The 24,401-nt window shown below is 44.8% G+C and overlaps 1 protein-coding gene across 2 annotated transcripts in view; it reads left to right on the forward strand.

Moving 5' to 3' along the window:
• Positions 1 to 24,401, forward strand: part of RGS20 (regulator of G protein signaling 20) — a 106,248-nt gene that overhangs the window by 21,266 nt on the left and 60,581 nt on the right. The window contains exons 2-3 of one of the 2 annotated variants that reach the window (XM_058668631.1): positions 5,275 to 5,282; positions 6,881 to 7,217. In XM_058668631.1, coding sequence (XP_058524614.1) covers positions 5,275 to 5,282; positions 6,881 to 7,217 — 345 coding nt within the window. Of the gene's footprint in view, positions 1 to 5,274; positions 5,283 to 6,880; positions 7,218 to 8,390; positions 8,597 to 24,401 lie in introns of those variants that run through there. The other variant, XM_058668630.1, reaches the window with a different exon arrangement.

Genomic DNA, 24,401 nt, shown 5'->3' on the forward strand with positions numbered 1-24,401 from the left:
GTTCTTTATTTATGTTAGATATAGAGAAAGAGAGTGAGAATCTTTCATCTACTGGTTCACTCTCCAAATGGCCACAAGCGCCCGAGCTGAGCTGATCCAAAGCTAGGTGCTAGTAGCCTCCTCCGGGTCTCCCATGTGGGTGCAGGGTCCTAAGGCCTTGGACCATCCTCCACTGCTCTTCCAGGCCACAAGCAGAGAGCCGAATCGGAAGTGCAGCAGTCAAGACAGGAACTGGCACCCACATGGGATGCCAGCATCACAGGGTGGAGGAGTAGTTTGCTGAGGCATGGTGCCAGATCTGATGAGATTACATTTCACAAAGAAACAAGTGAAGATACACTATATCAGATCATGACAAGTGCTATGGAGAAAAAAAAAAGCACTATTATGGGACAGGGGTACAAAAGAGATCTTAGGGCAAGTAGCACCTTCATGCAGCACTTTGAGGGCTAATATAAAGATTTAGGAGTTTATTCTGGGAGGAGAAACCAGTAAAAATCTGGAGCAGAAGGATGACACAATCTGACCTATGTTTTAGAAAGACAATTGTAACTTCGAAATTGAAACTAGACAATGAGGGAAATGTGGATAAGCAAAAGTAGAAATAGCATTAGTGGGGGTCAATTAGTCAGTTTCCCAGGTAGGAACAACAGATTGCACAGGGATGTGCGTGTGTGTGTGTGTTGGAGAGATTTATTTTAAGGAACTGATTTATGAAATTGTGGAGGTGAGCACCTCTGAGGAGTATAGGTTGGACAGTCAGATAAGAGCTGATGTCACAGGACAGGACAGGCAAGGCAGAAACACAGCCAAGGTTGCTGTGTTGCAATCCTTGGGTTAAATTCCATGTGAGGGAGAATCTGCTCCATGCTTCTTGTTAGCATCTTGTGGTTTGCTAACTGTCTTTGATATTCCATGACTGGCAGATGCATCAGCCCAATTTCTACCTTTATGTATAATGGCATTCTCTTTGTGTATATTTCTGTATCCAAATTTCCTTCTTTTGTTAAGACACCAATCATACTGGAGTATGACTTCCCTACTTCTGCTGGACCTCTTCCTAATTATATGAGGGCAATAGCACTATGTCTGAATTAAGCCATATTTTAAAGTGCTGGGATAGGGATGACAGCATAGAAACTGGAGGCAGGGACTGGGGGAAAACAAGTCATCCAGTAACACAGGGTGGTGGCCGTGAATATAAGAAGATGGATTTGGCTTGAGAACAGAAATGAAGATTTAGGGAAATGTCAATGTTTTGGTCCTGAACAAAAAGAATCAAAGTGACATTTACTGAGATGGTCAAAATTTCAGAAGGAAAAGGCTTAGAGTTCATTTTTGGATATAGTCTTACTCTGTTTTCTGTTACTGTAACAAAATTCTTGATACCAGGAAACTTTAGGGTTTATTTAACTCACCATTCTAGCAGCAAGGAGACCTAAGAACATGGCACCAGCAACAACTGCTTGGCAGCTAACAGGAGTCTATGTTTTCATCATAGCTCGAGGGAAGACATCATAGAGTGAAACAAAGTGAGAAAGTCAGACAGAGCTTGCTTTTATTTCTTATTTCTAATTGAGTCAGTTACAGAGAGAGAGAAATCTATTGGCTTGGCTAGTTCACTCCCAAAATGGCCACAATGTCAGGGTTGGAAAAGGCTATGGCCAGGAGTCAGGAACACTAGCTTCCTTGGGGTCTCTCCCATGTGGGTGGCACAGCCTGAATATTTGAGCTGGCTTCCCAGTACTTTACTCGGGCCAGTTACAGGGTGCTGGGTTGGAAGTGAAGAAGTTAAGACTTGAATAGGCATACATACTGAATGCTGACATCACGGGCAGTAGCTTCACTCACTATTGCACAATACCAGCTCAGCTTTTAGCTTTTTAAAAAGGATTCACGTATTTATTTAGAGAGCTAAAGAAAGAAGGCAAGAGACAGGAGAGATAGGGAGAGAGAGGAGAGAATTTTCTATCAGATGGATCATTCCCCAAATGGTTGCAGTAGCTGCAAGGCTGGGAAAGACTGAAACCTGAACTCCATCTAGATCTCTGATATGGATTGAAAGTGCCCACCTCCTTGAATCATATTCTGCTGTCTTCATAGGCACATTGGCAGGGAGCTGGATCCAAAGCAGAGCAGCCAGGACACAAACTGGCGTTCTGATCAGGGATGCTGATATTGGAAAAAGCCCCAAGCTTGCCTTTATAACAAAATAACTCCTGAAATACATGTTAATCCTTTAATTCAATAATGGATTTATCATTATCAAAGGTCCCATCTCTCAACTACTCCATTAGGGTCTGGAAGCACATATTTAAGCTATAGCAGAGAATCAGGTGTTTTTTGTTTTTTGTTTTTAATTTATTTATTTGAAAGTCAGAGTTACAGAGACAGAGGAAGAGAGAGAGAAAATCTGTCTTCTGTTTATAGGTTCACTCCCCAGATGGCTGCAATGGCCAGGGTTGGGCCAGACCAAAGCCAGGAGCTTATTCCAGTTCTCTAACAGGCACCTGGGCCATCTTCCACTGCTTTTCCCAGATGATAAGCAAGGGAAAGATTAGAAGTGGGACAGCCAGGACACAAATGAACATCCATACAGAATGCTGGCAACTTTCTCCTCTATACCACATGCCAGCCCTGACAATCAGTTTTCTAATAAATTCCCATAGCCTAACCTGAGATAGATATCACTAACTGTCGAAAGGGCACAGGGCCTTGTTATCTTTGCAAAAGCAAGGCAGACAGCCTTGAAGGGTTTCCTTGCCCAGTCATATATGGTGTTTACAGCAGCATTCATTTTTTTGTCCACTCCACTTCCATTCCAAGTTCCTCCTTCTTTATTATAAGTTTCCCCATTATATATTTACTTTGAAGTGTTGTGGGAAAATGAAATTAAGAGATAAGTTTAGAGACCAATGTTGTGATATAGTGAGTTAAGCTGCTGCAGCCTGCAATGCCAGCATCCTATATGGGCACTGGTTTGAGGCCTACCTGCTCCATTTCATATTCAGCTCCTGCTAATGTGCCTGAGAAAGCAAAGGAAGAAGGCTCAAGTGCTTGGGCCTTTTCCCTCAAGTGGGAGACCCATATGAAGTTCCTGGCTCCTGGTTCTTGGCTCCTGGCCATCTGTGCAATGAACCACAAGTGGAAGATCTCTTTCTCTCCCTCTATCTGTAATTTTGCATTTCAAATAAACAAAATAATGTTTTAGGAGAAGTTTATTTAGGTCCAAAAAATGTTTTACCCATGCTGTTTTTCCCAGAATATTCATTTTACATGAGTGTTTTGAAGATACCTCATATACTATAATTTCAAAACAAATTCACACCAAAATAAAATTAACTTTTAATTCTATCTTTTAAAAATGTTTTTGACAGGCAGAGAGAGAGAGAGAGAGGAGCAAGATTAATAGAGACAGTATCTTTATTCTCCCTACACCTACTAACAACCAGGACTGAGCATGGCCAAAACTGGGAGACAGACACTCAATCCACAGGCCTTGACAGACACTGAACTGTTTGTGTCAACCTCTCTGCTTCCCAGACTCAACCTGAACAGAAGGCTGGAATCAGGAGTCAAAGCCAGGGATCGAACTCAAGTACTCCAACAGGAGACCCACAGTCAGATTAATTGCCAGGCTAACATGCCCACTCTAATTTGAATTTCCCACAAACTTTTTGAAGTACCCTTCCACTATCTCCCTATGATCTTTCCACGTGAGCCCCAGATATAAACACTTTAAATGTTAATAAAAGAATGGATGAAGTCATAACTAATTATGAGCTTCAGAGACCTTTTTTTTTTGCAGTTGGACTTCCAGTAGGAACATGGAGATCCCAAGGAGCATTGAGAAAACCTGTTAATAAATAGTTTGACCTCAAATTCATACCCTGTAAGTCTGAAAGTCTGGTTCATTTATTGCCATCTTCCAATCTGTGTAATTTATCATCACTGCAGAAAAGATGACCTTGTCAACACCCAAATGGAAGAATGATGTCTAAATGCATAATGAAACAAAAATACATATTATGGTTAAACTGCAGCAAAATGAAGCTTAATAAGTAGAGTTCAGGAGAAAAATAGGTCACTCCACAGAAGTAAATCTAATTTTGTATTCCATCTCGAGTGTGATTTTAATTTGAAAGTGCTCAGAATCTTTTTGGTTAAAAAAAAAAAAAGGTGGTTAATTCTGTCTCAGATGCAACCAGCGACTTAAGGTGTGAATGCTAACTATTCAGTTTGCTTTTGAAAAGGGGGCCAGATATTTACCGTGACTTGGGAAGTGGGGATCTGTGGTGATCTTAGAGACTTAGATTCTGTTAGCCTTCTGGGACCCTCAAGGACCAGTGCTTGCAGAAAAAGGATTTCATTCTGATTCCCGTTCTGGATTGATGTTGTTGAAGCCCTCAGCCTGCCACCTGCACTCTGGCTTCATAGAGAGCACCACCCAGCTGAAGGTCTTCCTGCGGACATTTTTCTGAACTAGGACTTGGTGACTACCCCGATGTTCTATGGCTCTGACTTCGCCAAGAGGGCAGGAGCAGGTCCCTGGGTTCCAGCACTTTGGCGCATCACCCTCTATCTCACGCCTGCACTGGTCAGGAAGCTGATAGTGATCACAGAGCAGCAGGCTCCCAGCCAGGTCTGGCAAGGAGAACAGCCCAGGGCATAGCAAATGGTGAATGCCTGGGAAGAGTAAAGGAGCTCCAGCTTTGTTTTTCAGGGATTTGGACTTAGGACTTTTATTCTGCCTCAACATTTCCACCACTTCCCTTACAAGGGCCTCTGTCTTGAGGCACGGGAGCGAAGCAAAATGCCTAATGAAGCATGCCTGAAGAGGGGGCCTAAAGAGGGGGCATGCATGGGCCTCTGGGAGAAGAACTAGGGTGAGGGGAGAACAGACACGGGTCGGGTTACCAGTTCACATGTTCGCATAAGGCCTGGGATGTCAAATTCTGGGACCTCCGCAAGGCCCACATGGGGCCCCTGGGAGTTGGAGGTGCTCTGTAGAAAGATGGGCCCCCACTCACTTGCAGGGTTTTCTGCTTCATTCATGTCCTGGCGAGTGGGCAGAACGGGAAACCTCGAGTGAGTACAGTCATGCTCCTGACCTCCAGAGCCCCAGCCAGTCCCAAAGTCCCCAGTAGGTGCGCATCACCTCCTTCTGGTCCTTGCCCCAACCCCCATCCCAAAGCGCATATCGCCTGCCCCTGTCCACGGTGAAACAAGACGGACCTTTGGCCACTCACATTGGGCACCAAGGCCAGTCCTGAGAGCTTTCCAAGTCACCCACTTCCCTGCCTTTAGGGGTTCTCCAGAAACCACCCTGGCGCCCAGCCCCAACTCTTAAGATAAAAACACTGTGCCAGGAAGCGGGGTAGGGACGCATGTGAACGAGGGGAATACGAATTATAGGAGAACGACCCCAATTCTCCAGAAAAAGTAATGAGGGGAAGCGCCAAAGTATGAACTTGCTCGGAAATGCAAACCGAGTTCCACTCTCTTTGGCGCATACAAACGGCTGATAGACAAATCAGCCAACGCGCTCGGCAGCTTCCCAGAAAGGGCCTCATGAATGAGAATGGGTTGCTAGGTTTCCTCCCTCCTCTCTCACAATCGCTTCCCACAAGGCTTCCACAGCCAAAGGAAAACACACCAGACCTTCCAACTGCGGGGCGGGGGAACCGCTCCAGGCCCTCGAGGCCGCCTGGGCCGCACCCACCTTCAGGACCGTGGAGAGCGCCTGCCGCGCCCCTGGGACCCGCGCCCTCCCGCGCCCACCTCCCCCACCTTGTCACTTTCATTCGCTGCTTCCCGCCTCCACCTTCATTTTTCTTGGCAACCGCCACTCCTGTTTTTCACACACAGATTAAATTGTTTTGCTTGAGGAAGGTGTTTGGATTGGCTAATTTAGGTTCCCATTTGTAGCCACACTAAACCTTGGCGGGGAGAGGGTCTCAAAGACAAGAGCCTGAATGAGGCAAGTGGCCTTTCACTGCCGCAAAGTGCAATTCCTTCGCTTTATAAGCGGAATGGATGAACTCCAAGAACAGAGTCCCCACGTTGGCCAAGTTAGCGGCAAGGCTGAATGTAGAATCCTGAGCTCCTGACTTCCAGATTAATGGTTCGCAAGAGTTATCCTTTCCTCCCTTTCCAAGGAAAAAAAAAAAAAACCATTGTTTAGGTTTCCCAAGTAGCAATTAGAAGACAAAGAGACCTGTGTTCTGTGCAATAGTATTCACAAGTGGAGTGCGGCAAGGGGATGTACTAAGAGCCCAACATGGAGTCCATCCACCCAGCACCTCCAGAGCCAAGCCTTTCTCCATCAGCTTAAGGGGGTCTGGGATTTCCATTCTCACCCATTATCCAGGCTTTCCTTAAACAACTATCCCCATGGAACTGAGCCCCAAGTTCAGTTCTGTGCCTCCTGGCAGGTAGAGCTCCAGGCTCTCCCGGGAGGGGAAAGACTAGAGAATGGGGCTCAGAGGAGTAAGGGGGAAGAACCGGAATTGCAAAACCTCAGTTGTGGTCTTCATCCAGAGATATCTGCGCAGACCAATCCATTCCCTACATCACACAGTCCACGTGCAAACAAATCCCCCGGGGAACACCAAGGTAAAGATTTGGACTCATTCGTTAGGATGGGGCCTGAGATTCTGCATTTCTGTGGGCCACACTTTAAGCAGCATGGAGCCAGAGCAAGTGGGGCGGGTGGCGGAGGAGCAAAGAAAAGGAGCCAAGTATAACCTTTCCTTTTGCTCCGAACCGACTTGCTCTTGCACCGCCAAAGCAGCGCCTCAAAAGGTTGCAAGGAGCTGTAGGACCCGACAGTAACTGTGCTGCTTTTGTCTCTCTCCCGCCCCGGCCCTGCCCTGTCCGATCCTGCACAGCTCCCAGGCTCGTCCGCTGCCCTGAAGCTTCTCAGTCTGCTTTCTAGCCCGCTCTCCGACCTTGCGCGGGTCTTCTCTCACCTTCTCCGGCGACCCTCTCAGGAGGCTCCCTGGCGGCTCCCAGACTGCTCTCTCCTGCTTCCCGCCCCGACGGCCGCTGGCCCCTCTCGGGGGCAGGGTGAGCTGCCAGGCCGCCTCCCGCTCCTGCTTGGGGCAGCGCTGGCCATGCCCGTCCGTCCCCCGGGGGGTGACCCACTGAGGCTGGCCCAGGGGATCGTCGAGCCCGGGAAGAAGGATGTCTGCGCCAGGCAGAGTTCGCCCATGCCTGTGAGTACCGTGGTCTCCACAACGCCCTGCGTCGGCCCCACGCCGACACCAGCTTCTGGGTCCCCTTCGCCACCCTCAGACCCGTTCCCTCGGGAACCCACAGCAGGGAGGCTGAGAAGGTCTGGATGGGCAGGGAACGCTCGAGGAAAGGGCGTGGGATATCCCGGACACCCTGAAAGATAGCCACGCTACTTTCTAACAGGGCCTTTTCCTCACTCCTGGCCCCTGGAGGCGGGAGGGGACGGTGGCCCCTCAGAGGCCCCGCGGGGCTCTCAGCACCTCCATCTCCGCTCCCTCCGCTGTGCAGCCCCCAGGCGCCCCCGCTGGCTCCTGGCGCTAGCTCTCCCACCCCACCTCAGGCGCCGGGGGAGGAAATGACGTGATGTTATTATTATTATTTTTTTTTTTTGGTCAGGTCAGCCTCCCGCCTCAGTTGAACCCTCGGAGCGCGGGCGCACTGCCTCTGGCCGAGCTGTCCCCTCAGAATTGGGCGGCAGGGGTCCCTCCGTGGCTCTCCGTTCCTCCGTCCTCCCCGAGGATTCAGGAGCCCCGGAAGAAGGGGGAAAAACTAAAGGTCTCAGCGGGATCCTTATGGGAGCTCAGATTTCCCTCCACTCCATCCCACCCTCCCACGCTTTCACCAGGTGGCAACCTCCGGGCTCCGGCTCTCTGAAGCTGAGCGAGGAGCCCAGTTCAGAGCGGGAGAGCTGGAGGTGGAGGCGGAGGCTGCCCGTGGGTGTGGAGGGAGGGACAGAGCTCCGAGGTACGCCTGCAGCCTGGGAAGGGTAGGAGGCTGCCCCGCAGAGGCTAGCTGGTGCACTGGCATAACTCTCCCTTGGACCCAGCCTACCCTCCGCTGGCCGCCCCCCAGTGCTCATTCCTCCTCCTCATTTCATTCAGAAGATCCCAGCACGCAGCTCCGCACACTCAAGCCTCTCCCGCGAGCGCCCTGCAAGGGAGCCCCCATTGTCCGCTCCGCGTTGCACCCACACTCTCCACACCGTCTGTCTGATCTGGGACTGGAGGAGGGGGCTGCGGCCTGGGTCCCGGGGGTGTCCCCCTGCCCCCGCTGCCCGGGAGTGCATCGCCACTGCCGCCTCGGGAGGCAGGCGAGCCCGGGGATTGCCTGGCCCCGGGAGGAGGCGTGAGGGGGCGGGGAGGAGGCAGAGCTAAGGGAGGAAGCCAGAGGGAGAAGAGGGCGAACGCAGAGCCCACGAGCTGCAGGCAAGGGAGAGGCGCCAAGAGCTGTCTCCGGCGTAGTCTGGACAGCACTGGGCATTGTAATAAGAAAGAAGGCACTCGCGGGACGCATGCGCACGGCCAACGGAGGCGAGCCGGCCGGAGCGGCCCCTCCGGCTGACGGGGTGGACGGCGGGCCCGTGAGTACCCCGCTGTCTCCACACTCTCTTCTTTCCTCCCCCCGGCCCTGGGACTCGTCCCGAGGCCTCCGGCTGCCAAGTGGCAGAGGCCGGGCGGGGGGCCGCGCGTTCCGCGGGACCCGGGCTCTGGTAGCCGCGGCGGTGGAAGCGAGTGCGGGTGGGTTGCTGCCTCCGGGGCCCAGCCCAAGTCTGTTGGCAGAGGCAGGGGCTTGAGGGTGTGTCTGTGGCAGAAGCCGGGTGTGAGCCCTCAGGGTCAGTTTCTACCTAGTTTCCTGGGGAACCCGTGCGTTGCTGTCCCTGTGACACCTTTCTGTGGTCGGGTGGAGGACGCGGGAATGCAGCCTTTCAAGTGAAAAATGCACACTGACCACCGAAGCGCGTTGGGGAAACTCCAGACGGCTGGCGAAGTCGCCGCTGTCACTCTCGCTGGGAAATGGACGAGGAGAGGCGCCGGTACTGTGGCGGGCAATTTGACCGCAAGCGGGATGGGAGAGGTAGCACTCCTGGGTCGGTGGTGCCTGGCTTTCCTAGAAGCGCAGCCTGCGCGCACCCTGCAGGGGCCGACTAGGATCCTCTTTTTCCGTTTGGTGAAAACCAGTTGGCCAGACTCGCCCATACAGGTGCGGGCGCCGCCGGGATTTCTCTCCCACGATCCCCGGCGCTGCGCTCGGGAAGTTGGAACCAGTCTGGGCCCCGGGCTGCAGAGACTAGAGAAGGAGTAGGGTGGAGAGATGGGCTGCTGCGGAACGGAGGCGGCGACTGGGGGAGGGACGGTGTGCGCCACAGCCCCACTGTGACTGGGAAGGTGGGTGAGTGGGGGCTGGCTGGGGGAGCGCGGGTCCCCGTGCACCGCGGGCTCCCCCGCACCACCCACCCGCCTGTGGGAGGCGCCTTGTGAGAGGCGGCACGCTTGACTGGATGGGTGGTGTGCTTCCGGCACTTGTCAGCATCCAAGGAAAGCCCGGGCGACCGCCAGGGCCTGCGAGAGATCCCAATAGCTGCGCGAGAAACCTTCTTTCTTGAATTGAGACAGAAGCCTGTCTCTCTTGGTCGAAAGATTCCAACTACACTCTCCTCCTCACTCCCCCCCCCCCACCCCTTCAGTAATCTGGCTCTGGCTTGGCAGTTGTCACATAACCCAGGGTGAGAGAGACCTTCTCACCCACTGGCTGGCAGAGGAGGCTACCCGGCCACTGGGGGCCCTGCGCTGTCCCCTGAGTGTGGGAAGCAGGTAGCCCTAGATGGATCCTTTGGTCTGATTCCAGACCCAGTAGAATGGACTGAGCAGAGATTCAAGTTCATGAAACCAATCTGACTTCCTCCCAGTACTTGTCGAGGACATTTGTAATGAAATGACTGTATCTGAAAGTGTTTTGACACAACCATGATTTTCAGGTTACTGGTTTTGCTGTTGTTAATCTTTCGTTGCTGCTCAAAACCCAATTTTCTGTTGGGTGTCATCGTGTTCTTTTTCTGTCCATTAAATGGCACCTGTCATGTCATGTTGTTACTATCATGTATGTCATGTTAATGAGTAGGAGACATAATCTTGCCTAATGGGTAGGAGTCTTCTGGTCTGCATTCAAATTTCAACCTAGCTGAGTAACCATGGGCAAGTTACATAACCTCTCTGTGCCTTTCCTTTATCATTTCCAAAACAGAAACAATGAAAGCACAGACCTCACAAGGTAGCTTCCAGTATTCCATCAGTTAAGACAAATAGAATTCTTTTTTTTTTAAGATTTATTTGTTTTATTACAAAGTCAGATATACAGAGAGGAGGAGAGACAGAGAGGAAGATCTTCCATCCGATGGTTCACTCCCCAAGTGAGCCGCAACGGCAGGTGCTGCGCAGATCCCAAGCCGGGAACCAGGAACCTCTTCCAGGTCCCCCACGCGGTGCAGGGTCCCAAAGCTTTGGGCTATCCCCGACTGCTTTCCCAGGCCCCAAGCAGGGAGCTGGATGGGAAGTAGAGCCACCAAACCAGCGCCCACATGGGATCCTGGGGCTTTCAAGGCGAGGACTCCAGCCGCCAGGCCATGGCGCCGGGCCCTAGAATTCTTATAATTGGCTGACACAAATCAAAGGAAACAAAAGCTATGATTACTATACTGATTATAAGTTAGCTGAGTTCAATTCACAATACAGAATGATCAAGAATAGGGGCTGGTGTTGGTAAGTCAATCTGCCATTTGCATTGTCAATATCTTATATCCAAGTGCTGGTTTAAGTCCCAGCTACTCCACTTCTGTTCCTGCTTCTTGCTAATGTGCTCAGGAAGGCAACAAATGATGGTGCAAATGCTAGGGTCTCTGCCATCCCTAAGAGGAAACTGAGGTGAGGCTCCAGGCTCCTGGCTTTGACCTGGCCCAGCACTGGCTTGTGCAGTCATTTGGGGAGAGAATCAGAGGATGAAAGATCTCTTTCAGACTCTTCTCTCCCTCTTTCTCTCTCTCTCTTTCTCTCTTTTTTTAATTGAACAGTCGGTTATACAGAGAGGAGGAGAGACAGAGAACAAGATCGTCCATCCGATGATTCACTCCCCCCAGTGGCCGCAACAGCCAGGGCCATGCCGATCCGAAGCCAGGAGCCAGGAACTTCCACAAGGTCTCCCACACGGGTGTAGGGTCCCAAAGCTTTGGGCCATCCTCAACTGCCTTCCCAGGCCACCGGCGCCCATATGGGATCGCGGCTATGTTACTGTGCCAGGCCCCAGACTCTTCTCTTACCACTCTGCATTTCAAATAAATCAATGAATATATGACTATGAATATATGAATATATGAATATATGAATACATGACTATAATCAATAAATCAGTGACTTTTTAAAAAGTTAGATCATGAGCAAAACACCTATTTTGTATGTTTTAGAAAAGCTATGCATGATGAAATAGATGTCCATCATCAAAATTAGAAAAGCAGCAAGTATTTTTTTTGAGAATATGTAGTTAATAATGCCTTTTTCATCATCTTAAGCCTTTTATTTCAGTTATGAGATTCAACTTTCAAACAGCATTTTAAGAAAATTTTACTAACCTCCTAAAGAGTTTGTAAAAAAAAAAAAAGTAAGTATTAAAACCACTTAAGTCATGGTGTTTTCAGAAAACACCATGGAAATCCTCATGGAAATACCACAGTTAATTTTATTAAAGAGAATTTGAAACCTTAAAAGCTAGATGACTGTGGGATCTTGATTTGCTGCTGAATTCTCAAGAGCACTGTAACATTTTAGCCTACCTTTATACCACAAGCATAGGATGATGAAATCAGGTTAGTTATTTGGCCTCCTTCCTTTTGTGGATGAGAAAACACTCAGAGGTGAAAGGTCTGGCCAGAGATCCCAGCTAGTGAGGGGGGATGGCGCAAAGTCAGATTTAGACCTCTGACTTGCTCCCCAGGGCTCCCATACCCCACGCTGATGACTTCCTGTTTACTGCAGATTTGTGAGCCTTTAAGAAACAGGAAACCAGAAGGTGTATTTAAGGAAAAAAAAAAATAGACAAGCATGTGTCATCGCCAACACCAAAGGAGACCTGGAGGAAGTAGGCAGCCGCTGATGCCACACAGCTTTGTCATGACCCCTCTCATTATGAGATGGGACCACCAGACTGGTCTCAGGTCAAGATTACAGATCAAGCTAGAGGCAGTCAGCATTAGAATTTAAGATGCCACGCAAGTATACTTCCAGTTGCATGTTCTAGTAATCCCTTAAAAGCACTCTTAAGACAAGAAATCATTTTCGAACTTTTCTTAGATTCGTAAAATCTCCCTCCTGCAGGCTTTATAAGAAAGGCTTTAGAAAAGGCCTTCAAAACTACATAGAAAAAGATTTTAATATTCTACATTGTGTGGACTAATCGGAGTGAAAATTAAAAAAAAAAAAAAGCTTTGTTTTTTCCTCTTGTAGTTGTGTGATTTCATTGCAGATACCTGAATATCAGTTCCTGAAGTCCAAGTGCACACTCATTTTTGCTGTGGCAGTTTCGTGAGATTCAGCTGCCATGGGCAGCGAGAACCAGACAGTGACTTGAAGGTCCAGCCCTCACATGCATGGTTTAGGAATTTCATGGCAGAGCCTTTCAAGAGAACAACTGGGCTTGCAAAGTTATTTATAGCAATATCTTGTAGAGGAGGTGCTTCTAGGAATTGTGGTTGTGTCCTCAAGGTTCTCTCCCATGCATTGAACTGAGCCTTGACTTTTATGTCTCAGATAGTCACCACGTGTTCTTAGACAGAAATACTGGGAATGGCATAGGGAGTGACTTTCTAGCATGCTCCCAAACCAGTTTGGCAGCATGAACTCACATGTTCTGAAATCACTTTTGTCAAGTCCCAGTTGATTGTAATGTGAATCACTGTCCAATTGGGAATATCAGATTGGTTTTCAGTACAACACCAGGTGATTCACATTAGCTTCTATTCAAATACGTTTAGTGTCAGTCAGCAACTAACAGGGATCACTCTGAGTCAGAGCTTAGCATTTAGTACAATAAATGTGAGTCATTGACCACCCAGCACCATCTGAGATGTTCCCTGAATGTTACCTTGAGCAGCTAGCTCATGGGTTTAAGCAGCATTGCAAGGAGTGAGTCAGATCAAAGAACAATTGAATGGGCTCCTATAGAGGCCATTCATAATAAAGTTTGATGTAATGGAGTGCTATAAGTAATATTGCATGATTAAGAATTTGTAGAATAGGTTACCTTGATTCTAATCCAGCTGATCAAATTCTAGCTATTTGCATGGGGAATTTTTGTGAAAAATGAGTAATATGTTTGACTGCCCAGAAGTGATATTTAACATGAGTTATTTCAGTAGTTATTAAAACCAGTTGACTTTTCTCATTTCTAGTTATTAATTGTAGACTAAATTGTAAAATCTTCTTGACCCCATAATAACATTTATAATTCAGACAGAAGCATTTCATGCAGTTATGTGAATGTTTGACTTGCTAAGATGCTGGGTTGTACAACAGGGGAAACCCTGCTGTCTGGGTTGTCTCTGTTTGTGCCCTTTTCAGCAAATAGAAACAAAGTTAACTGAACAGCAGTTGTTCAAGGCTAGAACAAAAATTAGTGCTGTTGTTCTAAGGCTAATGACATCTGACACATCTGCCTTGCCTAGACTATGTGGTCCTACAGGCGTAGAGGGCTAGGACATTTGGTTTAGTGGTTATAATACCTGTTTTATATACAGAGTGCCCAGGCTTGATATCCGCTGCTGGCTTCTGACTCTGGCTTCCTGCTGATGCAGACTCTGAAAGGCAATGAGTGATGACTCAACTTAGTTTCTATCACCCAGATAGGAGACATGGGTTGAATTATCAGCAGAATATCCCAGGCATTTGGGCTGTGAATAGGCAGATAGGTACTCATTTGCAGATACAAATTGATGAGAGGTCAACATACAAGCTAGACAAGGTTTGTTAGGACCTATGCGTGAGCACAAGGGAGACCAGACAGCTAGAAGAGACTATTCCATCTGGCTCTTCAGTGGGAACTCTACAGCTGTTTCTGTGGTGCTGGGGAGGCCTGCTGGTTCCGTCTCAGCATATGGCACTTTGATGTCCACTTGGCCTGGGGTTATGCTTCACCCTCCTCAGCACATGACACTCGCATTTGCACATGCAGTATTGTTTTTGCTATTATTATGTTTGCATTTAACAAGCTCCCAGGAAGATCCCATGTTGGATACATGGAGCTATTCTGGTCATGCCTGTAGTCCAGGGAGTCCCTGCCAGAGCAGTGGTTAGTCTGTTGTGGTAAGGGTCCAGCTGCTCCCTGCCCCTGGTTGATTTGGAGCTGGAGAATGAATGCACGCTGGCTCAGGTAGGGGTTAATCTAGTGAGTTATGCACCCCTCATCTTGCTTTCTCCTAGTCAGTACTCCCATAGGTAACCAATTATAATCTTCGTCACTGTATGTCAACTATGCCTCCTTTTGAAGCTTCATATGGAACACTACAGTATATAATCTTTGCTTTTTGTTCAATCACTCAGAGTTATATTTTTATTATTTATCTGTTGTTGCTGCAGGAATTGTTATCTTTTAGTGCTGTGTAGTGTTTCTTAGTGTGAAAACACATTCCACTCCTGAAGGACATTGGTTTCCAGTGTAGAACTTTATGAATAATACTTGTATGGACATTCTTATTCACATCTTTTGATAAATTCAGTTTCCAATGGGTAAATGTCCAGGAGTGAAATTGCTGTGTAATAAGTCCAATACATCTTTAGTTTTAGAAGACACTGCCTGTTTTTACACTCCAAATCAATTCGCACTTTCCTCAGAAAAGAATGAATTATTTCACATTCTCACCTGTACTTGGTGTGTCCACTCATTTAGTTTTGGTCATTCTAGAGGCTGTGTAGTGATATATGGTTGTAATTTTAATTTGTATTTTCCTGATCACTAGTGACGCTGAGAACTTTTTCAAAAAGTGCAGATTTCTGCTGAAATCTGTGTCTACAAGGCTATGTCGTTATTATCAATGATTTGTAGCTGCTCCTAAAATAGTCTGGATACAGTTGTCAAAAAAAACTGTTCGCTTGGTGTGTTGCAAATCTATTCTACTCTGTGGCCTACCTTTGCATTCTCATTCCCTTATGTCTTCAGTTCTGGAGTTTCTCATGGAAAGTCATGTTCCTTTGAAGGTAACATTTTTTCTTCTGACTGACTTAAAGTTTTCCCCTTATTTTTTGATGAACCATGAGAACATAATACACTTAGGTGACATTTAGTTGGATTTATTCTTGTTTAGATTTACCTAGTGCTTTTATCTTGAGGATTGCTCTTTCAACAGATTTTGGCATTTTTTTCATTTTTTTCCTTCAAATATCATATATGTCGTTATTTTCTCTTTTCTTCATGGACTCAAATCATATATGTGTTAGGAGTTTCATTTGTGCTGTTTGTTTTTAAATTTTTCCCCTGAAATCTCTTTGTCTCTGTCCTATGTGGTCCATTTTTTGTCTTTCTCTGCTTAAAGTTGAACACATCAACCCGAGTTGTAACTTACTTAATCTATATTCTAGTGTGCCTATTTTCTGTCACACCATCTAGTGATTTGTGATTTTCAGAAACTGTTTTGTTCTAATGCAATATATTTGATTCCTTTTCTAAGTGTCTTTTACAATATTATTTCAATTTGAGATGCAAACAGATATAGTTAGTGAGTGTGTGTGTGTGTGTTAACATCCACTGGCTCACTCCCCCAAATGCCCACAATGACCAGGACTGGGTTGTGGTCAGAGCTGGAAGCTAGGACCCAGTCCAGGCCTCTCCTGTGCATAGCAGCAACCCATGCATACTCAGTCTATCACTGCTGATTGTGCAGTACGTGTTAGCAGAGAGCTGGACTCAGGAGAGGAGCCAGGACTTGAATGCAGGCATATGAGATGCAAGTGTCCCAAGGAGCATCTTGCTTGCTGGGCCGGATGACCACCCCTTGATTGTTTTTATTAAAGTTAAAATTCTCTGATGATATTCTGTGCCTTTTCATCTATTTTGTCTCTAATTGTGTATCCAATATTGAGGCCATCTGTGTGCCCATCTAATAATCCATCACAGCTTTCATCTCTGTGTGTATGAGTGATTTTTGTTACATATAGATGTTGTATATAAAGAAACTGTGTGTTGGGCTCGGCAGTGTGGCCTAGTGGTTAAGGTCCTCGCCTTGATCCCATATGGCCGCTGGTTCTAATCCCGGCCGCTCCACTTCCTCTCTATCTCTTTTCCTCTCAGTATATCTGACTTTGTAATTAAAATAAAATAAATCTTTAAAAAAAAAAAAAAAGAAAAGAAACTGTGTGGATTCAAATATCTTCAACCAGCAGGCAGTCTCCCTCAGCGGCACTTCCTCTCTGAGAGTGAGGGGCTTATCACATGAGGCCTAATAGACACTGAAATGGATTGGGGTTGGTTATAGGTTTTAATAAGATTTCTCTTTTATTTCAGTTAAATCTTATTCCTCAGGGGTCTTCTGGACTTTGGATTGAGAGCCTGATGTGTGTCTGTCTCCTTGGTCTTGGAAAAATGGGACACTCCTCTTTTCTTCAGAGTTTTTCAGCTATGCTCTTTAACCTACCTCTCTCTAACTGTTGTTTGGGGAAGTCCTCTCTATTGAAAGGGACTCATTTCTCCCACATGAAACTATAATCCCTTTCCACCACAACCACCCCATCCATGTTCATACCTGGCAAAGATCAACAGGGACAAAAACAGACTGCTCACCTAGGAAGAAGCTTCCTCTCCAGAATATGAGCTAATTTAAGCCTCACTTCCACAGCTCTGATAACTTTGACAAAGTAATTTTAACTATCTATTTCTTACAATCTAAGATAATGTTAGTTGTTGCATGGGAAGGGTGATCTGTCCTGACCTATTCACATTTTTCTTAGGTTTCTTTTCCTTGTGTCTTTGGATTACACTTTCATCTATTATATCATTTATTCTCAATACAATTCTGAGAATGAATATTTGAATGTCATTTTCAGATGTAAATGTAATATATGCTATGAGTTTTTTTCCTTGTTATCTTAACTCTTTATTTTTTATGATACAGTTCCATAGGCTCAGGTATTTTCCCTTCCCATTTCTCTTTCCCCCACTGATTTCCACTAAATTGTTACAATAGCATAGTCCTTCGAAAACAGTCACAAATTCATCATTATGCTATTTAAGTGTGTTCTTTTTTTTTAAGATTTATTTTTATTACAAAGTCAGATATACAGAGAGGAGGAGAGACAGAGAGGAAGATCTTCCTTCCGTCCGATGATTCACTCCCCAGGAGAGCCGCAACAGGTCGGTGTGCCGATCCGAAGCCGGGAACCAGGAACCTCTTCCTGGTCTCCCACAAGGGTGCAGGGTCCCAAAGCTTTGGGCCGTCCTCGACTGCTTTCCCAGGCCACAAGCAGGGAGCTGGATGGGAAGTGGAGCTGCCGGGATTAGAACCAGCGCCCATATGTGATCCCGGGGCGTTCAAGGCGAGGACTTTAGCCGCTAGGCCACGCTGCCGGGCCCTTTAAGTGTATTCTTACATTGTAGGTATAGACAATGGTGGAAAGTCCAGCATCCTGTTTTCAAGATATATTTAACAGTTTCATTGGGAGTCCATCTTTTATTTGGGAATAGAGATGCACACCGCAGTGTATTTTCATTTCTCAGTATGATAGTTTCTAATATACAGTCCCTCTAGATGGAAGTTTACATGAATGTAGATATATATTTACTGATATATCTATTGATCTTGTATTTTACATGAAGGTTGCCTTATATCAGAGAGAATATGATATGTGAGTTTTAAAGTGTTGGAAGTAAAAGAAGTCTGCAGTAATCCTTACAACTCTTTGTGATTCAGATTGAAGTCAGGTAATCGTAAAAAGCATGAGCAGTGTAGTGAAAGAGAACTAGGCTCAAATTTGACTTTACTAAGAAGTTTTGTGAACCTTTGAATGTATATAATGCAGGTTCCATCATCTAATGATAAGAAGTATACCACAGAGGCTTCAAGAAAGTGTTCCGTAAATGGTGCCTATCATCATTAGTCCTCCAATGTTTATCATAATTTTAAGCTGCTTTGAATGGATCAGTCACTTTCAACCACTTATATCATATATATAATTTTAATTATTTCCTTATGTAAGAGGCAGGGAGAGAATTCCCATCTACTGGTTCACTTCTGCAGGTACAGCCTAGAGCTTAATCCAGGTCTCTCAGGCAGTCAGTAGGAACTCAGCCACATGGGCTACTTCCTGCTTCCCCGAGTCTGCATTAGCAAGAGGAGATAGGTGTCAGAGTCAGGACTCAAACCCAGGAACTCCCATATGGAACATGGGCGTCTTAACCAGTGTCTTAACTGCTATGCCAAATATCTACCACTAAACATTTATATTTGTTGTATTTCTATTTAGTGCAGATCATACACATTTTTACCATTTGGAGAAAGTTCAAATTGAAAACAAGTTTTATTTTTGCAACAAAAAGCCTGTATCCATGACTTAGTATCTAGGAAACTATTACAGAATAGTTGAGTTGAATAATGACGAGTTCATATTTGGCCAACTATTTATCATTTATAGACTAGAAACAAATGAACCAAAAAAGACTTCACAAAGCTGAAGACTTTAGATAAAGGGGCTGGTATGGTGGTAGTGTTTGAATTCCAGCTGCTCTGCTTCTATTCCCTGCTAATGTGTCTGGAAAAGTAGCCGAGGGTGGCTCGATACTTAGGCCCCTGCCACCTGCTTAGATGGAGTTGGAGGCTCCTAACTCTTGCTTGGTTCAACCATGATCATTGGCAACCATCTGGAGAGTGAACCAGCAAATTGAACTCTTTTCTTGTTTTTATCTGTCCTTCTATGTGTGCCACTCTGCCTTTCAACCAAATTAATTAAATAAATATATTTTTATTTTAAGATATTAAGTAAAATTTTAGTTGCAGAACTGAATTCAGAATAATTGCTCTCAGTAAAATCCACATCTCATGATTTTGTGTTGTAATTCAGTAGGACTTATTGTAACATGTTGGCATTAATAAAACACTGAGAAATATTTAGGAAAAACTAACAGTGCTTTCTAGAAAGGACAGCTGCTTGTCTTGTGCAGAGGGAAGTCGGGATGGGGGCTTTAATTTTAGGTTTATCTCTATGAATGATATAAATATGATTAATTTTCACATTAAACTTCCTGTTACTGAGCTGTTCTTTTGACTTCAGCATTCATTTCTTTTAAAAAATATATGCCATGCTAATATACAGAAACAATTAGATTTACTTTAGATCTGAAATCAAAGTGCAATCTGGAGGCAGGTCAGCAGGCAGGTGTCTCCCAACCTGAGCGAGAACACATCACCCTGAGGTCCCTAAGGCTAGAGATGCATGTCAGCTTTCAGTTCTTCAGTGACGAGACCTCTACTTAGGGAGGACCGCCCTCTTTACTGTTTGTGGTCAGGCTTAAGTCAAGGCACAGGAGTTACCGGATCCTGTTACGCAACAAGCTGGAATGTGTCATGTTCTCTCTGGAGTTAAGCTTTTGCTAAGCAAATAAGTCACTTCTGGCTCTCAGACTGTCTTAGGCTGTGTTGTTTTTTTGGCAAGACAATGTACTTGTAAACAAAACAAAACAAACCTGTAATATCAAAACTAGTCCATGTAAAACAAATAAGGGTAAATTATCAAAAAATACTAACAAGTAGTATGAAGATAAAATTATGCAAGATCTAATAACATGAAAAACTCGCCTGAGAAATATCAAACAAGCTTCATGAATCTAAACAACAGGCTTCATTTCTTTTCTTTGTCTACTCAGTGACCTGTTTTCAAGATCACGAAGTTATGAAAAGTATTAACACTAGTGAAACAGAGGATATGTTTGTTGGAATATATCAAGTCTACTCTGAGAATCCTAAGACCACATAGAGATTATATTTTCATAAATGAACCTGGGCCTCTGTCATCTTTTTACATACCCCTTGGTGTGGGAGTTTCTTCCTAGGCCTCTCTATTCATGGAAAGGTTATAAATGGCTATGGTTCGCTACAAAGCATCTGAAAAGCATCACCACTATTTCAGTTCTTTGGAATTCTTTGATTTTCCATCTATTTGTTCAACAACGCTAGCTGTTTGACACTTCAGATCAAGGGCATGAGGATCTAGAATTCAGCCTGATCTTTTTGTTGTAAGTCTTAGAAAGCCAGAACCTTGAGGAACAGAAATTCTGTCACATACCCTAGGAATGACAGATCAAAACATTCCATCAGCTCAGCGTACAGGAAACTGACTTGGGAGCATCAAGGCAGTGTGGGACAAAGTAGTACACTGGAGTTCCTACTGGCCCGTCCTAATCAGCAGGACACATTCTAGAGAAGGGGCTAGAGACATTTGTTAATGGGGAGCCAAAAGTAACACAAATCTATCTCATTGTGGCTTCCCTATCTCACTAGTTTCAGTGCACAACTGCTGCTTAAGGAGCAAGTCTCTGTGGGGTGGCAAAATAGTCCCAGGCCTGGAGCCAAATGATCTTGTTTGGGGATTGTTATGGGGCTGAGCTGAAGACATTAGCCAAATCACACAACATCTCTGAGCCTGTTCCCCCACTGATAAAGTGATGGAAGGAATAATTCCACTCCACAGAATCATCTCAAAATTCCTGTGTGAGTAGGTATGATACATTTGTGCATGTGGACTTAGGGGGCAAATTGTACATCTTATGGGAATTGTTAGGGAAGACAGGCTCTGCCAAAGAGCTTAGATTTCTTCCAGTGCTGTGGAATGCCATTAAAGTTCACAAGAGGAGACTCGCACAATCTGGGTTCTATTTTCAAATGGTTGCAAAATATTCCAGGCTTTGTAGGCCATATGCTCTTTGCTGTAATCAGTCAACTCTTCCACAGTAGTGGGAAAGATTCAGAAACCGAGGGAAGGGTTTAGATCAGGGGCTTATTATAGCTGTTTCCAGGCAGGAAACCATACAGCCTGGGCCAAGGAAGGAAGCTGAGATTCAGGGCACAGAACTGAAAGGCGTAAAGATAGACCCACCCTGGGCTTGGCGGCGTGGCCTAGTGGCTAAGGTCCTCGCCTTGATCCCATATGGCTGCTGGTTCTAATCCCAGCGGCTCCACTTCCTCTCTGTCTCTCCTCCTCTCAGTATATCTGACTTTGTAATAAAAATAAAATAAATCTTAAAAAAAAAACAAAAAACAAAAAAAAACTAAGTCTCTCAGAATCCTTGAAGCCATTCTCTGGCAAAAGTCTATTCACTTTTAAAAAAAAAAAAAGAAAAGAAAAAAAAAAAGATAGACCCAGTCTGCTAACTATTGTCATGTAGCAGATCAGGGCAAGGGGAGGGTGAAGGTGGTACCTTGGATATGGGTGGATGGTGATTCCACATATGCCATGAAAAGGACAAGAGGAGAAATCAAGAAATTGGAAGAGGAGTCCATTTTGGACATTAAATCTTATGGGTTCACAAGTGCCCCAGTTGTCAAGCAGATAATTGTTATCTCTGTGTATGAAAATCCAAAGAATGGCCTGGACTAGAGGCAGAAATATGAAAGTGTTGGGCTAGTTACAATATGTAGCTTGCTCTGCTGTGCTCAGTAACTTGGAGATTATCCTGAGGAACCGTTGAGCATTATCAATAGGATATTACTTTGCCATGCTCTTACTCTCCCTTTTCTTAATTCTCAGCAAGCAGCCTGATGGCGAGTTTCTGTACACAATGGTCCTTTAGTTCCAGGACCACCATGGATATCACAGATGCTCAATCCCTTGTATAAAATAGATTAGGATTTGCATACAACAACACATATCCTTCTTATACTTTAAAACATTTCTAGATTACTTATAATACCTAATACAATGCAAACACTATGCAAATACCAGGGGTCTTCAAAAAGTTCATGGACAAATACATCTCATGAAAAACCTCTGCATGGAATTCAATGTGTTTTGCATAAAAATAAACTTACAGGCCTGGTGCTGTGTCATAATGGGAAAAGCCACCACCTGTGGCACTGGCATCCCATATAGGAGACTTGGCTGCTCCACTTGCAATCTAGCTCTCTGCTAATCTGCCTGGGAAAGCAGTGGAGGATGGCACAACTGCTGGGGTTTTGCACCCATGTAGGTTCCTAAAAGAAGCTTCTGACTCCTGGCTTCAGAGTGGCCCAGCCCTGGCCCTTGCAGCCATTTGGGAAGTGAACGATGAAAGATCTCTGTTTATTGAGTCTCTCCTCTCTCTGTAGCTCTCCCTCTGAAAAACAAAACAAAAAAGGAAAAATGTTACTAATAAAATATTTTTTTAAAAAGAAAATAAACTTTTTAGCTCCATTTTCCATGAACTTTTAAAGTCTCTCAAAAAAGTTACACCGTATTGTTCATGAAGGAATGACAAGAATAAAGTCCAGACATGCTAATTACAGAAGTAATTTTTTGAAAAGATCTTTGACTCTAGTTGGTTGATATGGAACCCCTGGATGCAAAGAACTGACTGCATTTAAAGCAGGGATTTGCAACCAAAGCCATGTAGGCCCAGTGTAGCTTGCTGTCTGTTTGGCCATGGCCTCAACATCAAAAATGGCTTATGCATTTTTTCATTGCTATGAGAAAATAATAAAAAGAATAGTGTTTTGTGACATATAAACATTTTACAAAATTCAGATTGTAGTATTCACAAAGCTTTGTCAGAGCCCGGCCACATTCTCTTGTTTCTGGGATGTTACAGAGACACAATTGTAGAGCTCACATGGCCTCCAACCTGATGCTGTTTCCTGTCTGGGCCTTTACAGAAAAAACTTATCTGGTTCAAATTTGAGATACTAAGGCACCTCAAAAAGTTGGTGGAATGTGGAGTGAATAAAATACATATTCCCAAGAACTTTTTGTAGACCCCGCATAAGCCTGGTATATTCCCAGGTTTTTGCAGAGAATCATGTATATGAAAAACAAACCAACATGAAGTTCAACCAACAATGTTATTCTTTACAGAAACAGTCCACTCTCTAAAACCTTAAAAAAGAAATTCAAAAGGCAGGCTGTCCCCTACAGGAAAATAAAATGAAAGAACACCAGCTTAAGGTTCCTTAGTGTATCTACCTCTTCAACCTCCAACATTTTCATATTAACAGGAAAACTTACTGGCAATTAACAAGCTCTGAAAATACTCATGAAGAAGGACCACAGGGAAATAATTTGCATGACGGTTTTGTGGATGAGAGAGCTCTGATGGCTTATAAAAATTCAAATTACTTACAGGTTGAAAGCTTTAAATAGAATGAGAGCTTGCTATTTTCTATCAGAATAGTATCATCACCCAGAATGGAAAGTTCTAACTAATAATGAGCACAAGGCAAAGTTTTAAGGAGCAGTGAAACTAACATTAAGGTATATGGAGAATTTTCTATTGGGGAGTTGCCGAATTTGTGGCGGGGGAAAGGTGATATACAGGAAAAATTTCCCAGACACATATGGAATTAGGAAAGATGGTTATTTAGAAGCATATTCTATCATTTTGCTTTGTATTAGTTTGCATTTATGTGAACCCATTTCATAACTCATTATCTGTGACTGATGTAGAACTTCTTCGAACAGTAAGGATCATGCAGGCCTGATGTCTGTTAGATGTGTGTCCAGCACAGCAGAATGAGTTAGGGAGCCCAGCAGACTGGCCCAGGCTGGAGGGCACTTCCTGCAGTACTGGAGGAATCCTTCTCACCTGTGGTCAAATAAAAAACTTCCTGAGTTCTGGTTAATAATTTGAGGGAAATGATCAGAAACATTATTAATATTACTCATTAAAGATAGTAAAATAAAGATAAATGTTTAAGAAATGAAATAATCTTATAATAAGTGTACCTTATAATATCCATAGAGTAATCATAATACATTTTTCATATCTAACAAAGTTAATAATTAAGTAGTACCATCTAATACCTAACCCTATCATGTTATTTTATTAATCACTTTCTTAATCTTCCTGTATTCTTAATTTTGTTATTCGTGGACTTTCTTGCAGAAAAAACTAACCCCACTGTCCTGTGAATTGTCACATATTCCAAATGTGTTTTCTGCTTCTCTAGGTGCTAACTTGGTCATGTATTCTCTAAATTCCTGCAGACTACATGTTCAGTTCAAAAGCTTGGATTCCAACAATTCAAGTTCAGTGACTTGGCCAGAAGACTTGCTGTATGCTGCATGCTTTTGCTACCACAAATCAGGACACTTTTAGTTACCCTAAAAGCAACATGATAGGGCAGCTTAACATTTACTTAGTGGTCAAGTAAGTGTGTCTGGGCACACTCTGCA

This window comes from Ochotona princeps, chromosome 9 (assembly GCF_030435755.1).
Source record: "Ochotona princeps isolate mOchPri1 chromosome 9, mOchPri1.hap1, whole genome shotgun sequence".
Classification (NCBI taxonomy): domain Eukaryota; kingdom Metazoa; phylum Chordata; class Mammalia; order Lagomorpha; family Ochotonidae; genus Ochotona; species Ochotona princeps.